This window comes from Sebastes fasciatus, chromosome 7 (genome assembly GCF_043250625.1).
Source record: "Sebastes fasciatus isolate fSebFas1 chromosome 7, fSebFas1.pri, whole genome shotgun sequence".
Classification (NCBI taxonomy): domain Eukaryota; kingdom Metazoa; phylum Chordata; class Actinopteri; order Perciformes; family Sebastidae; genus Sebastes; species Sebastes fasciatus.
In genome coordinates this window covers 28,553,193-28,569,272 of record NC_133801.1, presented here as the reverse complement: position 1 = coordinate 28,569,272, position 16,080 = coordinate 28,553,193, and the positions used below count along the sequence as shown (strand labels likewise).

At 42.2% G+C, this 16,080-nt stretch overlaps 2 protein-coding genes across 21 annotated transcripts in view; one reads left to right on the top strand and one right to left on the bottom strand.

Moving 5' to 3' along the window:
* LOC141770516 (uncharacterized) overlaps nt 1–16,080 on the top strand; it is a 458,180-nt gene that overhangs the window by 243,628 nt on the left and 198,472 nt on the right. The window lies entirely within an intron of this gene.
* snx19b (sorting nexin 19b) overlaps nt 1–16,080 on the bottom strand; it is a 49,691-nt gene that overhangs the window by 7,714 nt on the left and 25,897 nt on the right. For both annotated transcript variants that reach the window (XM_074640089.1, XM_074640090.1), the window contains exons 12-13: nt 705–889; nt 149–236 (exon numbers count right to left, since the gene is read on the bottom strand). In XM_074640089.1, coding sequence (XP_074496190.1) covers nt 149–236; nt 705–889 — 273 coding nt within the window. The remainder of the gene's footprint in view (nt 1–148; nt 237–704; nt 890–16,080) is intronic.

Here is a 16,080-nt window from a genome sequence, read left to right as displayed (position 1 = left end):
TTGAGTGTTTTAAACACAGGGCAAATATGTCTATTTGAATAAATAGAGGTGAGGGTCAGACCCATTAGTGTCAAAACAAGTCTGCAGCCATGTCTATACCACAAAGTGGAACTGACTGTAATAATTGAGTTGTATAGTGTATGTTCACCTGTTAATGTAGGGGTCTTGAAGAGAGTCCAGTGCAGTCTGCCAGCTGAGTTTGTACTTGTCTGAGCCCAACATGTCTGAGATCAGATCTAGAGACACAAACACATTGTAAGTTAAGACATTCGTATTATTCCTAGAATTAAATCATAAGGGCTTGACTGCTGCTGGAGTTGTGGTGCCGATACAGTACTGATATTAGCGAGCATGAAATCTGATAACAATATATATTGGCTGGTATTTGTTTTTTACATAAACACATAACAAAAAAATGATGAGGATCCCTTACATTTGGTTATTAAAAAATAGAGATGTACTAAATGTGCCATTTCACAGTTGAAATGAAGCTCGTCAGTGCGATACAGTTTCTAAATTACCTCAAACCTCTGGAATCTTTGTACAGATTTTTTTTTGTTAGCCTACATATACCCCAATATCAATATATTTGTGATAAGCTAAAATGGTCCAATAATACTGGCCTTCCAATGTATTTGTCTGGCACAAATAAACACATTTTGGGCTCGACATCGTTACATTTGTCTGCATGTATGTACATGTACCTGGTAGGAGTCTCATCAGACTGTGTAAGGCTTGCTGCCTGGTGCTGTCCTTCTGCTGCTGGCTGCGTTCAAGTCGCGGGGCCGTAGGCAGAGCTCCTCCTGGCCACACTGACTCCTGGATGACTTGCAGATACACCACCCAGTATGAAGTGTGTGTCAGGTTGGCCACGCTCACATCCAGCCATCTGAAATTTATACAGTGGTTTCAAGTTATCACAGTTGATAATGTTGATTATAAAACTTTTTTTGATGATTGAATGCAATATTGATGTTTAAAATGCATGTTCCGCTTATAGAAAACTCTGATATATTTAGATATGCTAAAATCATGACATGGCAAACTGCAGCCCAACAGGCAACAACAGCTGTCAGTGTGTCAGTGTGCTGACTTGACTATGACTTGACCCAAACTGCATGTGATTATCATAAAGTGGGCATGTCTGTAAAGGGGAGACTCGTGGGTACCCATAGAACCCATTTTCATTCACATATCTGGAGGTCAGAGGTCAAGGGACCCCTTTGAAAATGTCAGTTTTTCCTTGCCAAAATTTAGCGTAAGTTTGGTGCATTATTTTGCCTCCTTCGTGACAAGCAAGTATGACAAGCTAGTATGATATGGTTGGTACCAATAGATTCCTTAGGTTTTTTAGTTTCATAGGATACCAGTAACTTCACTCTTTAAAACTGAGCCTGCATAACCTAAAAAGTGCAGGTTATATTTATGCGTTAAAGAAATTTGTGCTGTTAAAACAAATTTGCATTAACGCGTTATTATCGTTAACTTTGACAGCCTTCTTTTTTATTGAAAGAAACTGTGTGCAATGGTGAACAAAATGCCAGGGGGAAGTCAACAAAACAGTAGAGAGCAAATAGAGAGAAGCTCTGAGAGCTATAGTGACTAACTAGCGCTAACCCGGCCTGGTCAGCTACTGTGTTAACTAGCCCTGGGAGTAGTCACTAAATCACCAAGCATCTGGCCCCACCAATTTTGCATGAATGGGCGAATGAGACTGCCGCTTTACATGAAAATGTATCTCATGTCAAGGTGCAATGACCTTGGCAACAGTTGGTTAACCTCCTGACTCCTGACCAGTACTGATGGCGTCCCTTCAAATGTAACCCATGCCTCACTGCATTCCCACGAGGATTTGAATCTCAAAGTGCAGCAGAATAGTCCGGCCTGGCAAAGTCTCACACTGGAAGTGATCTCTAACTGAGCCCCATTTCCCTCAAGTCTTCCACATAACTACTGGATTTAAGGTCTTGTGATGAGTAAATTCAATAGGCTCTGTGTAGCTGGGAGACGTTGACCCATTCCTTCTGACCTGACCTTTTTCACGCCAAGATTTACCATCTGAGGGGTGGAAACACAGCCAGTCGCCACCCAGACTGGATGAGCAGGTTATTTAAAGCACAAAGAAAAAGCTAAAAACAACATCTCAATGTAGCTCAAGCATTTAAGCGTTGTACAGGTCAGGAGCGTAAAGCTGTAGGAGATACTAGCAATTAGGAGGTAGTCTAAATGAAACCAGAGTAACTAACAAAATGTTGGTGTTCCAAGACCATTTCAGGTCTCGAATAAGATCATTTCAGACACTGGAAGGGTTTTCCAGGACTGACAGGCCCTAAAAATGTAACACCATGCAGATGTTGTTATGCAACATTGTTCAAAACCTCAGAGCTCTGTTAAAAAGAACCAGGGACCACCCTCTGGGCCTAATGTTCTGCTTCTTTTGCTCACTTCATGTGGCCCCTAATGAAGTTATTTCATTACCTTGTTTTGGCCAGTTACCACACTGCTGAGCTGCGTTAAGAGAGGCTATGGATGGACAAGTTGTGCCAGCCACAATTTTTGGTTTCCACTATTTTACATGTTTTTATCCCTTCGTATTTCATAACAGCGCGAGAGATGCCAAAACCTTAATAGATGGTGAAGTATTTTCGATTCCTCAAGTCGTACAACTGCAGATGGAAAACAGGCGTGGGAGACACTCTGAACTCAATTAATTATGTAATTAATTTATGTAACGGGCAGAGTTGCCAAGTCTGCTTATTACAAGCGGCTTTGGGTTTGTTTATAATATAATAATTTTGGTTGCCGCGTGTTGCGGGTTGCATTTATTTGGGCTTACTCCTGTCTCTCTCCTCTATACAGGCCTAGTTTGTCCTGTTGCAGAATCCGTACATAACCCTGATCCCTCCCCTTCCTCCATACACAAACACACGCAGATGACTGTCACTCACTGCCACCGTCGCCACTCAGTTTTGATTGTTGTTGTGAGACAAATGTTCGCGTGGGTTGATGGAGTTTAGGTAACAATGCCAGGTACTAAGTGGGTCGAAATATGGCAAAAAAGTACGACAAAGACTGGGAAAAAGAGAGTGGACTTAAAGATTGGATTCACCCTCAAGTGGAGGACGATTCGATGGCAGTTTGCCGTTTTTTTAAGTGTTGTATACGAGTACATCATCCCGAACTGCTTAGACAAGAAAGAACAAGAAAAATTACAAAGCTAAAAAAGTTACAAGCTAAAAATTAAATAAGCCCGCCTCCAAGGCTGTATCCAATTCTCTTTATACATCCATGACCCGCTCCCTATGTCGATATGAAGGGCTCATTCTAAGCCAATGAAAACACAAGTCCTAGTTTCAGGTGATTATACACTAATTAAAACAAAGTTATGAATATTGTATTCCATTTCTGCCAATAAATCTCCCTGAATCCTACACTTATTTCAACTTTATTAGAATCGTCACATACGTACAGAGACATACCTAAAATTTGACTCTGCATTCAACTCATCCTAAGCAGGATTAGGAGCAGTGGGTCTGCTCTAAAGCGCCCTGGGAGAAACTTGGGTTTCAGTGTCTTGCTCAAGGACTCTTGGACATGCGGACAGTAGAATCTGGGGATTGAACCGGCAACCGCTCTACCCACTGAGCTAACACTGGTTCTTTCAACAGTGAACTTTAGGTTGATATGAAACATTAATAATAGAATAGGTTGGTATGAAAGTAAATTCTACACTCACATGAGCACAAACAATGATAATGTTACACATTGTGCGAGTATGTTGCGGTAAGTCTCCTTACCACTGAAGTCCATCCTCACCCCCAGTAACAAGAGTGTATTTCGGTCGAGGCTGGTTAAAGCTCAGCAGGTGGACAATGAAGTTTGTCTCTTCACCAGCTCATACCCATCAGTGACAAGCCCACTAAATCACACTGAGTTATGACCGGGCACTGCAAACAGGAATATAATGGACACTGAGACCTACAGTCACTGACAAGCCGGACACAATAAAGAGCTGAAGCAGCAAGACGTTATATGTAAACTTATTTACAGTTTGTAAGGGATTCCACAGCCACTTTAGTGCTGCAACTGTAAATCTTTAGAACGATTTAATCTCCTGATGGTTTCATGCTGTTGTGGGAGGAAAGTATTTATCATTCCTTAAAGGGCTTGCAGTGCCTTGGTGACTGCCAAGCATTCATTTTGATGTTTTAGATTTTGACTGCGGAGACACAGAGGAAGCAACTTTTCTGCAGTGGCAGGCAAGAGATACAATGTGTACTCCTGTGGTATCCTGGAGAGACCCATTTTCCTGTATGTAGTATATGTTTGGAGACAAATATGGAGACATTTGAGGACATTCTTCTTTATGGTTTTCTGCAGTGCAATGAATGTTTTGCTGCTATGATAAAAGAAGAGAGAGATGGAGAGCTGGAAGGGTTGAACAGCGGTCGTCCCCCCATGGCCCGCCCCATAGGTGGGATAAAGGGGAAAGCTTTCTGGGGCTCAGCCGCCCATGGAGGCCAGCAATAATCAAGTTCATCCTAACTATAAGCAACGATAACCACATTTTATTTTGAACCAAAACATTCACCAACAAACACAACAAATAAACATTGTATTTATTGTTGCTTTAGTAAAATTAGGGTCAGTAGATTAAAATATTTAATCGAGATTAATCGCAAATTAATCACAAGCTTTTTTATCCGTTCAAAATGTACCTTAAAGGGAGATTTGTCATGTATTTAATACTCTTATCAACATGGGAGCGAGCAAATATGCTGCTTTATGCAAATGTATGTTTATATTTATTATTGGAAATCATCATAAAGAGGGCATGTCTGTAAAGGGGAGACTCGTGGGTACCCAAAAACCCATTTTCATTCACATATCTTGAGGTTAGAGGTCAAGGGACCCATTTGAAAATGGCCATGCCAGTTTTTCCTCACCAAAATTGAACGTAAGTTTGAAGCGTTATTTAGCCTCGACCAAAAATACCACATTTTTATATGATACCAGTATCATCACTCTAGCTTCAAAATTGAGCCTGCTACAACCTCCAAAAGATCGAATGCGTTAATGCGTTAAATAAATTAGTGGCGTTAAAACGAATTTGCATTAACTCATTATTATCCCGTTAACTTTGACAGCCCAGGTTCCAGAGCAAGCAAGTAAGTGGACCTCTAGTTGAGATTGTTTTGACAGCTGCAGTTTCAAAAGGTCAAGAATGAGCTGTAACCTCAAATACGAGGATGTTTCTCGTACAATGACTGGCAGGGAACATTGGTACAGATTAAGGGTCTTATTAAAGGTATCCTGAGTTTTAGACCTCTGGTATCATTATGGAGCAGTTTTATAGGTCCCCGTTTAGTTTGTCTCATGCATGAGGACGCACATGTACACACACGGGTGATGCGCTGGCCCTTCCAGCCAGTAGTTTCTCACTATTCCAGTGATCGACAGGTGGCGTTAACACACCAAGATATGCATCAATGTGCCAGCAAAGACAGGAAAGAAGAAGATTGCAAGCTGGTTAACATGTATGTAACCAGTTCAGGTTTCGAAATGTTGAAAAAAAAAATAATAAAATCAACTTTGCAAATGTTTAATGAGGAAGGAAATGCACATGCAACACCAACAATCTGTTATTCATGTCCAGTTAAGGTTTGTGTGAGGACAATCATTCCCTGTGTGGTTATATGTGGAGACCATGAAAAAAGGATTTTGGGGGACCTTGAACAGATGGGAGCAGATACAAATAGTGTGTGTTTTCCCGTAATGTTCATCTGTGTTTATCGGCAGGAATCATGCAATGTGTTCCTAAAAATAAGCCACTGGTTTAGGACAGAGTGTCCAATCTAGCTTCACACTTCAGTTTAAATTAACACGCTGACAATGTCTAGTCTGGGATCTGATTTAATTGAGGGCACGCAGCAGACGGACTGTTCAAAATGTTCCATGTTAAGTTTCCATCTGCTGAGACTAATCAGCATGCGCTAGCGCTACTAGAGGTCTAAAACTATGCAGCTTTAACAGCTTGTGCACTGGCCTACATCATAACACACGGAGGAAGAAATTTGCTATCTAGTTACATTAATTGATGAATCTGATGAGGAACCGCCTTGTCCTGTCATGTCTGAATAAAACTGTAACGGACATTTAGACAAAACCTGTGTCTAAAGGACAAAAAGCCATCACTTTAACAGATACAGTATGTCATCACTTCATCATTTTATCCTGTTAGACATTTGTGTGAAATTGTATTATATGTCTCGGTGGACTGTAGAAACTGAATTGCCCTTCGAGGATAAATAAAGCTATCTGTATCTGTATCTGTATCTGTATCTGTGGTTTACCACTACTAATCTAATAATCTGCACAAGACTGAGCAACTCATTTCACTATTACATTTGGAAACAAATACTGAAAATGAATGTAACCAGCCACAGTGGTTCAAACATCACAGCCTGTAACAAACTGATACAACTTGTAACTGGACAACAGGAAGGAAGCTCCATGTTGTCTGTTTCACCCCATAATAATGAAAAGCATCGGTTTTCACTGGACACTGTGTCATTCATCAAGGAATGTTTCCCCTCAAGCTATCTACACTAGAGGTTCAGAGAGACACTTCTCCGGATTTAAAGGCTGTGTAAAGGAAATTCAGAGATTTGTTTCTAAACACATTATAATTGTTGGAAAAGTATAACTGAAAACATGTGCAAAGGCTGTGAACATTGTGGTACTGGATTGCAGAGTTAGACCGTTAAACTGTTTTTCGACAGTTTTGTGTTCAGGATTTTTGTAGGCGGGGCTGAAATCATGGCTCGATGACGCACTGGAGTCATCCTTAACATAACTCCACGCGTCTTCAGAAACCTGAACCTTTTTGAAAGGCAAAACAGAAGCCCAGACAATTACCAAAGGTTATCTCGACTAGCTCAGTCGGTAAGCAAGCACTTTGTCCACAGCCTCGAGAAGCGAAGCCGCGAGCCACCCTCGCCCTGAGCCTTTCCAAGCTGACTGACCGCCTCGGAGGCACACGGTCTTCCGTGTGCCACATTTCCCCAATCCGCCCATCGGACAGCGATTCGTTGCTGGGCTCTTCCCTCTTCGCTCGCCACTACTGAGGGAATCCTGACAGGCTGTACCTTCCCTGTTTGTTGGTGTGGTTTCAGCAATGAATGTATTAAGAGAGGTTTCAGCGCCTTCAGCGACATGCCCCCAGCGTCTCAGAGCTATTTTTCCATGATTTTGACAGCTAATTTGATATACTTGCCGATTTTTGGGCTGGGTGGTTACTAACACATTTTTCTGTGGTGTGACAAACCCAGAATCCATATTTATTTTTGCTTTACACAGACTTTAAAGACTGACTCATGTACTCAGACCATAGTTATTACAGCAGGATAATGGAGTCAAAAACACATTTTTTAATGTTTTGGTCTAAGTGAGTGCATCACAGCTCACATACGCAACAAGTCTGTTATCTTAAATTACCTCCATATGTTTAAGCTGCAGGCAGAGTCTCTTGAGTACAGTACGCTGCTACAAATAAAATCCTCAGACTTCCTTTCAGAGCTCAACAGGATTAACGCACACACGCCCTTCTCTGAATTTGATCTTCAATCACTGCTGCTACCATATAAAGATTTTGACAATGTTAGTGCTGATATTACATAACACATTCTGATAGTACATGCCAGTGGTCTGAAGTTCTGTTGTAACAGAATCAAATGTGTTGTGAAAATAATAAGTCCCTAGACTTAATATAGAAATAGATTTTCTAAATATGGATGATGCACACATACTGGGTTATCAGATAGCAAGTATACTATCTAATAATTCAGTCTGTGTGCATCATCCATATTTAGAAAATCAATTACTGTTTTCATCTTACTAAAACAAAGTATTGTGCAGTTCCCTGTAAAAAGGATGAAATGAAACTCATCTACATCATTGAGATGGCACACTGAACAAATCAACTTTCTTTTCTTCCAGACTGGTAGTGGTATGGTAAAATAAGAATAAAACACAACGCTTTTATTCTGAAATATTTGCAGGACAGTGTTGTAGAACATTTAGTGACTTGCAGAGCTCCTTTAATGAATATAGTACAGGGTTTTAATTGTGGATTATTACTAATATTTACAAATTAACACACGTTTCTTAACCTTTCTCTGTCTAAAATAAATATAAATGACATTTATAATGAAATTAAATGGTCATTATGAAAGGCAAACTCAATGTAGAAAGAGAGGGCTGACAGCAGCAGCTAAAGCAGCAGAAGCGCAGCTGACACGCAGCTGAAACGCAGCTGGTATTAACACCCGACGGGTGAATCACGCAGCCGCCACGCGATCTGGACGTTCCCAGTGTGGCCACGGCGTAGGAGGAGATTTCACTATTTTGTTGCTGAAAAGCCGTCAGCCTGGTCTGTCAGAGGTTCAAGAGAGCGGAAAATAATTCCAATTCACTTGTGAACACAATACAGGGGAACATGCATGCAGATTTTCATAGGAAAGATAGGTAGTGCCTTTCTACCGTCGTACTAAAAACCTGCTCAACTGTGACCTCAGTTCTGAGGTGAGTGTGTGACGGCTGTGAATTCATACTGTTTACTCCGGTTCCCATTAAGAGTTCTATTGTCAGTAAATGGTCTTACATCAGAGAAAACAGCAGGAGGACATGAAAACAGTTTACATTCCCACAGATGAGATCATTTATCTGTAGCCTGTGAGCAATAAGGAGGGATCACCAGTCATGATGTGGACACGGCAGTGAGGGCAGACGGGAGTCATGTGAAGATGAGCTTTGTACAAGACCATGACCGAAGAATTCCTGGGTTTCTTATAATGAACACACCATGACATCTCTTGAGACTAGACGCTGTGCTAGTAGTGAATGAGAGCATGGCTAAAATGACAAGTGTCTGGGACTAATGGAAAGGCACATTTTCTCCTTTATATTTTTGAATCTCGAGTCTTCAGAGCAGGGTCTGAAATTAGCACCCGCAACCCGCCAATGCGGATAAATTGCTGGCAGTGACGGGGAAAATCGTCAGGCCATCCGCCACTTTGGCGGACAGGGAAAATACACAACAAAGAGACACGTTTAGTAACGTTAGCGTATGATTAGATAGAGCTACACATATCAACACGTATCAACCTCACCAGCTCAAGTATCAATTTCATCAAGTGGGCTACCTCCGGGTTTGGAAATTGGAGCCAATGTGGAAGTGCATTAAACTGTCATTCTTTCTAACAGCCAGCAGGGGGCGACTCCTCTGGTTGCAAAAAGAAGTCTGATTGTATAGAAGTCTATGAGAAAATGAGCCTACTTCTCACTTGATTTATTACCTCAGTAAACATTGTAAACATGAGTTAATGGTCTCAATTGCTAGTTTCAAGTCTTCTTCAATACAGCATGATGTTCATTTAGTAAATTATGGTCCCATTTAGAATCAATTAGACCATAAAGCAGGCAACGCTTTAGGGCGTGGCTACCTTGTGATTGACAGGTCGCTACCACGGCGTTGCCCGTTCTGGCAGTTGTCCGTGTTTTTGTCTTAGAACTTTAACCCTTTCATGGTGTGTTTTCAGTTCATTAAAGTTAATTATAACTTATTTGATCGCCTAAAAATGTCTTATTCAGCGTTCAGCTGTACTTAGCTCCACCCTCTCGTCGGTGGTTGCAAAGTACCAAGATGGCATCGGCCAAAATGCCAAACTTGAGGCTTCAAAACGGCGGTCCACAAACCAATGGGTGACATCATGGTGACGACATCCACTTCTTAGGGTGCTTTCACAAGCCAACACTTAGTCCAATTTAATTGAACTCTGGTGCGGTACCGCTTGCAAGAGGTGTTCTTGGACCGTTTCCAAGCGAACCATTTATTGCCAAAATTACAAACTGTGGTTAGTAATTGAAGATTTCTGAAAGATTGAAGAAGCTGAAAAATGGCTTAACCCCACTAGATATTTGGCACTGTAATTAATACAGAAATAGGGAGGAAATAGCAGACACATATGAACTCTGAACAGGATTAAAACCACTGGTCAGCACACACATTATTCAAAATAATCCAGTTTACTTTTCAAAAATGAATTCTGTCCAAATGGGGTTATCATTGCTAAAGAATGGCTCAAAGCACTCAGACAGGAGAAAGATTTACTGAATGAGTAGCAATCCTGAAGTAACTGAGCACTACAACAACAAAGATTCATTCAAGACATGGCAACACATTATAGTTTCCTAACTGCCTTGACACATATAACCAATGTCAATGATACAGCTCTAAAAAGATGATAGTACATTCCATTGTTTCTTTGAAGAGAAACTCTGTCAAGGCAAAAAATAAAGTCAGTGCCAGGTGCTCACCAAAACCAGCTCTGTTCAGTTTAAGAAGCAGGGATAAAATTAGAGGTCAGTCAGTATGATGAACTGTAAATTGTCCAGCATTAACAGCCAACCCTTACTCATGGCTATAGACAGAAGTAGAGACCAAGATTAACTCTACATCTGTTTATATACAACATACACTATTTTTGGATATAGTAGCATTATGGTATGTACGGTGTTTACTATGTGAAATTATCCTGTGCTGAAACAACATGTTTCCCATAAGTACAGTATATTCGGGCATCCCACCTAAATAGATTTTGCCCCCACCCAAAAAGATATTTTTAGATTGTTTTCCATTCAAATGCATGCTGCCAGACACTGTTCAAGGGTAGTGGTTGGCTAGCTTGCAATTTCAATGCTGTTTTCTAGCCCACCAGTGCAACAAAAATAATTTCAGAAAAGGGTGAGGAACACTGTCTGCACAATAAACTGATTAACTGATTATCTGAGATGTAGGATGGCACGCTGTTTAACATAAGTGAACAGAAACGATAATATAGACAGGCCACTGAATTTCAAATAGCATTAATGACTATCTCAATAGTGATGTCCTGATTGGTCTAATGAGAACTGCTGTGGTGTTTACGTCACCCATTGACCACCCAGTGATGCAAGGCTTCTCCATTGAAACAGTTCACATATAAACTCAACAAGTACAATATCAAATAACAATATTAGTGTTTTCAAACCCTGTCCACACCGAACGTGCTTACCGGCAATTCTATATTTTACTCTTTGGTGTACCGTGACTTTTTCTTGCACTCCGGCAATTCTCACTAGCTGCCGGTGCTCTTTGGAGCTCTTCTCATTGATTTGAATAGACTCAGTTGGTGCACAAAAGTACCAACTGAGCCTCACCCTCACCCATCCGTTAAGCAACATTTGATGTGCAATGTGAGCTTGTTTTCTGATGTTGCAAGGCCACTGTCAGTCAAATGGGACCACACAAATAAAGGTCTCCGACTTTAACTTTTTTGCTTATTTAGTCATTAATATTTCATGTTGTACAGAGAAACAGTTACATTTAAAAAACAAGTTTTCAAGGGGCTTTAATATCCATCCATCCGTTATCTTAACCGCTAATCCTACTCAGGGTTGTGGGGGGGGCTGGAGCCGAGCCCAGCTGACATTGGGCGAAGGCGGGGTACACCCTAGACAGGTCGCCAGACTATCACAGGGTTGACACGTAGAGACAGACAACCATTCACGCTCACATTCACAGCTACGGGCAATTTAGAGTCAACAATTAAGTTAACCTGCATGTCTTTGGAGTGTGGGAGGAAGCCGGAGAACCCGGAGAAAACCCCCGCTGACACAGGGAGAACATGCAAACTCCACACAGAAGGGCCCCAAGCCGGATTTGCACCACCGTGCAGCCCCACGGTTAATATTTTGCCTCTCAATTAGACAGAACTTCGGGGTCCATTAGAGGACATCTAAAAGTTTATAATATAAAACTATGCATTGCAGTTCCGCTGTTTGGCCACTACGAAAGTTGGGATCAACGACCGGCGCTCTCCCTGGGGGCTTGGCAAGGGCAACTTCAGTGAAGACGACGACATGTACAAATCAATGATTGTGGCACACCGCCACAACCAAGGAGATGCACAAACATGCAAAAGGCATGATGAGACCATTAGCCCTCAAAATTAGGGGGCAAACGCAATAACAGGAAGGTGGGTTTCATCATCATTTAATAGCCTACACATTACACAGTAGTAGTCATACCATAGAAAGACAGAGAGACACATTCCTGCAGAGGTACAAAGAGACAAACCAGACTTACAAACTATGCAGTTGTGAGCACCACAGATGTCAGCAGTGAGAACAGTTGTTTTTTTACCCAACTGTGTGATGTGTCTGCTCCCAGCGAGGCGTACACCTCAGCCGAGCCCCCCGCCGGCACGTGGCTCATCACATCACCACCTCCATTCAGGCCACGGTGCCGTCTTACAGCCGTCTGCCGTGCTGTCTAAAGTCAGCTCTGTTTCTGTGTATGTCTGAGTGTGAGCACGTACATGGTGGGTCTGGTTTTATTGGGACTGTCGTGGCGCCTTGTTCCCCTGGGCCGGTCAAAACATGTGACGTTATGGCCCAGAGACAGAATTGAATCACATATGGCCTACATACGTGTCAAATCTTAGCACATACATGTAGGACAAACACTGAGATAGGTCAATGCATGCAAACATGAAGACACACATGTCAAGGTTCCTGTCGATACTACAATAACATCCATCGAACCTAGTCTCTGCTGTCATCACCATTGCAGTCTTATGGCAATCACCGAAGAGATTACTTTTCCCTTTGGCCGACGCAACCACCCACAGATTTAGACCCTGCATACACACACACAGAGTGCTTTCAACCAATTAGAGCTGACAAATAGCCAAGTAATTCTATATGAGAGATTGTGGTCTGGTGAGAGTCTTAGACTGCACAGCAGTATTGCTACCATGAAAACCACGAGTTGTTTTCCAGCCTCTACTCTGTCAGAGAGATATTTTTCAAGCAAGAGGAGAGCGCCGCACCAATGTTCTGCTCTCTGCCTGTGGACTTATTGTGGCTTAAATTCAACAAAACATGTAGTGCAACTAACCATGTTTCCATTCACACAGTTTTATGCACATTTTAAAGGTCCAGTTTGTAGGATGTGGCGGTATCTAGTGGTGAGGTGAGGAGATTGCAACCAACTGAAGCCTCTCACGTGTGCCAAGCGTGTTGGAGTGTTACGGTGGCCGACGTGAAAACGCGAATGTCCCTCTATAGAGCCAGTTGTTGTAAGAGTAGCGTAGGTCATTTAGAGCAGAGCCAGTGCGTAGAGTGTGTGTACGTGGGAAGTGAGTGGTGAAGCAAGAGAGAGAGAGAGAGAGAGAGCGAGAGAGCGAGAGAGCGAGAGAGAGAGAGAGAGAGAGAGAGAGAGAGAGAGAGACAGAGAGAGAGAGAGAGAGAGAGAGAGAGAGAGAGAGAGAGAGAGAGAGAGAGAGAGAGAGACCAAGCAGGAAAAGTCAACAGAGTTTGGTTTGTCCGTTCTGGGCTACTGTAGAAACATGGAGAGGACCCGCTCACCATGTAGATAGAAACGGCATAGAAACGGTAACAAAAACACAACGATTCTTATTATCAGGAGATTATACACTAAAGAAAACATACTTATTAATATTATATTCCATTTCTGCCAATAGATATCCCCTAAACGCTACACACTGGTCCTTTAAGGTGTTGCATTAGAAAAGCTGCATGGAAATGGGAAACATTTGATACAAATTCCTCAAATGAGCAAAAAGGTTTTATGCTCACTTGTGGTTTTTGCCTCGAAAATGTGCTATGGGTGCTATGGCCGAATAAATTCTGACATAGCGAGCATTTAACTCGCATGACTGATCAGCTGTTTCTGCTGTTGGCATCTTCCTGGAGATATATTTATATTGTCTTTGTCTCTGGACAGCATGAACCATGGTCAATACTAGCTGACATAAAAGAACAATTAAAACGTGTCCAATTGAAACACAATCCTGAAGACCTCTCTCCATTTTTCTATCGTAGATGGGTTAGATGGCCAAGGCAACTTTTTTTGTTTTGTTTCTGCCTCGCAACCTCTTCTTTTTCTTCTCTGTTTACTGACAGATTATAACCTATAGGACCAACTTCTGACCGAGCTATGCTGTAGCTGAGTTTATGGAATGGTTGATGGAAACGTGCCTAATTCGCATTTCTGTTTTATGACATTTCAAAAGTTCGCTTAACAATTGAATGGAAACACACGGCTGCAAGAGTCTCATCTGAGGAGAAGTTTGCAAAATAAAAGTATATATCACCAGCCTGTTCTGTCAGCCTTCTACTTTTACAAACGTCTTGCAGATGTCTGTGCCCTCTGTACTGGTATCAGTATACAGCACTGATTATAAAGAAAAGATTGAAAGAAAGCTACAGTACAGGCTACAGTACAGCAATGCTGATTTAATATAAACAGAGTAGCAGTGCTGCACACAAAGGAGTAGGTGGTTGTTGCCGACCCAGGACTGCCTGGGTGAAAAACACACTGCTCACACGAGAGACCAGAGGGACCTAGCCAGCTACTCTCTGTGGTAGTGATTACTTCAAATGCTTTGCTGGGCCTGCCAGGAAAGAGACGTTTACAGCGCAGGTGACATACTATAATCCTAAAAGGAAAATCCCCTCGAGCATTGCCCTTGAGTTTCCAAAGATACACAAGTAGCAGACGTAGAGAGTAGGCAGTGCCAACCCAAAATGAGCTCAGAGGAGGATCCCTGAGAGAGTTAGAGACGGAACGCAGCTCCACATGTTACATCCTCTCACTCCTTTTATTCATCTGGACTGACTGGTAACACATTTTCAGCACACTGTGAAACTTACCTAGACTTGTAATGCCAACTGAATGTGAGATATACGATTTAGTGTAACATTGCTCAGAGAAGTCTTTAAAGCTAGAGTCAAACTGAAATTTGAATTGTCCCCACTTTTTGTGTAAGGAAATATAAACTGTAATTATAGTCCTCGCAGGACCTTTCCCCGGGGCTCGCTGGCACCCGCCAAGCACATTTCATCCGAGGCGGTCAGTCGGCTTGGAAAGGCCTGGGGCGAGGGTGGCTCGCGGCTTCGTGGCCGCGAGCTTTACAGCGCCCCCCGCCCGGACCTCTTTTACAAGTTTACAGAAACACACAGTCTTTGCAAATGATTTCAGTAATTATTTTCCAACATTTATAATGTGTTTGGAAACAAATCTCTGAATTTCCTTTACACGGCCTTTAATTATAATAGCCTGTGGCTCTGGCGAGCAACATGATGTGAGAGAGATTGTTCAGGTTCAAAGCTAAAGTTGAAAAATAATGTACGTAGGTGCAGACAACAATAAGTTTCCTCTGAGCGGGAAACTCTCTACAGGATTTCCAAACTGTCAGTGCATCATGACGGGGATAGCCCTGTGATTAAAGGGGGGAAAGTAGGTGCGCCAAGTTAGCCATCCTGATGAAAACAACTAAAGTAAACCTATTGAATCGAACAGCTCAGTTGTAATGTTAGTATATCCAGCATCCAGCAGCAAAAGTGAACTGCAGTCAATGAGCCGTGGTTTGTAAAGGCCCGCTGCGGACGACATGCTCCGCTCATTCTGCAGTGCCCTGAAGCCCCACCCCCGCTGCTGCACAGAGTGCTGTGCACTTGTTTATTCATATTGAACGTGTCCTTGTCCAAATTGCACCAAATTCGACCCTGCACTCCATTGGGTCCCCAGCAATACACCTGTCAAGTGTGAAGTAGATCGGATGAACCGTTCTCGAGATATGCAAAGAACACAGACAGAGATTCCTTGCTTTATAGTTGGATGCACCTATCAAATTACAGTACAGACATTAGTCAGGTTCAATCCAAATGTAGCACAAATCTTAATAGAGTTTCCAGAAATTCGGTAAAAGATACTGCTTATTAATGTGCATCGTCATCCCCTACCGTTATGCCAACATTAAGAGTGAGCGCATCGAGATAAACAGCTGGTGAGGCTAATTCTCCAGTCGGGAGCCAATAAACCATTGCAGAAGAAGAGGGTGCAATGAGATGATGCCCTTAAAAGAGCACCTGTCAAACCTCTAATGATGGAAAACCATGTAGAAAATGTGCACTGTTTCAAGTATTTAGGAGAGGAAAGGTTACAGTCTCTTT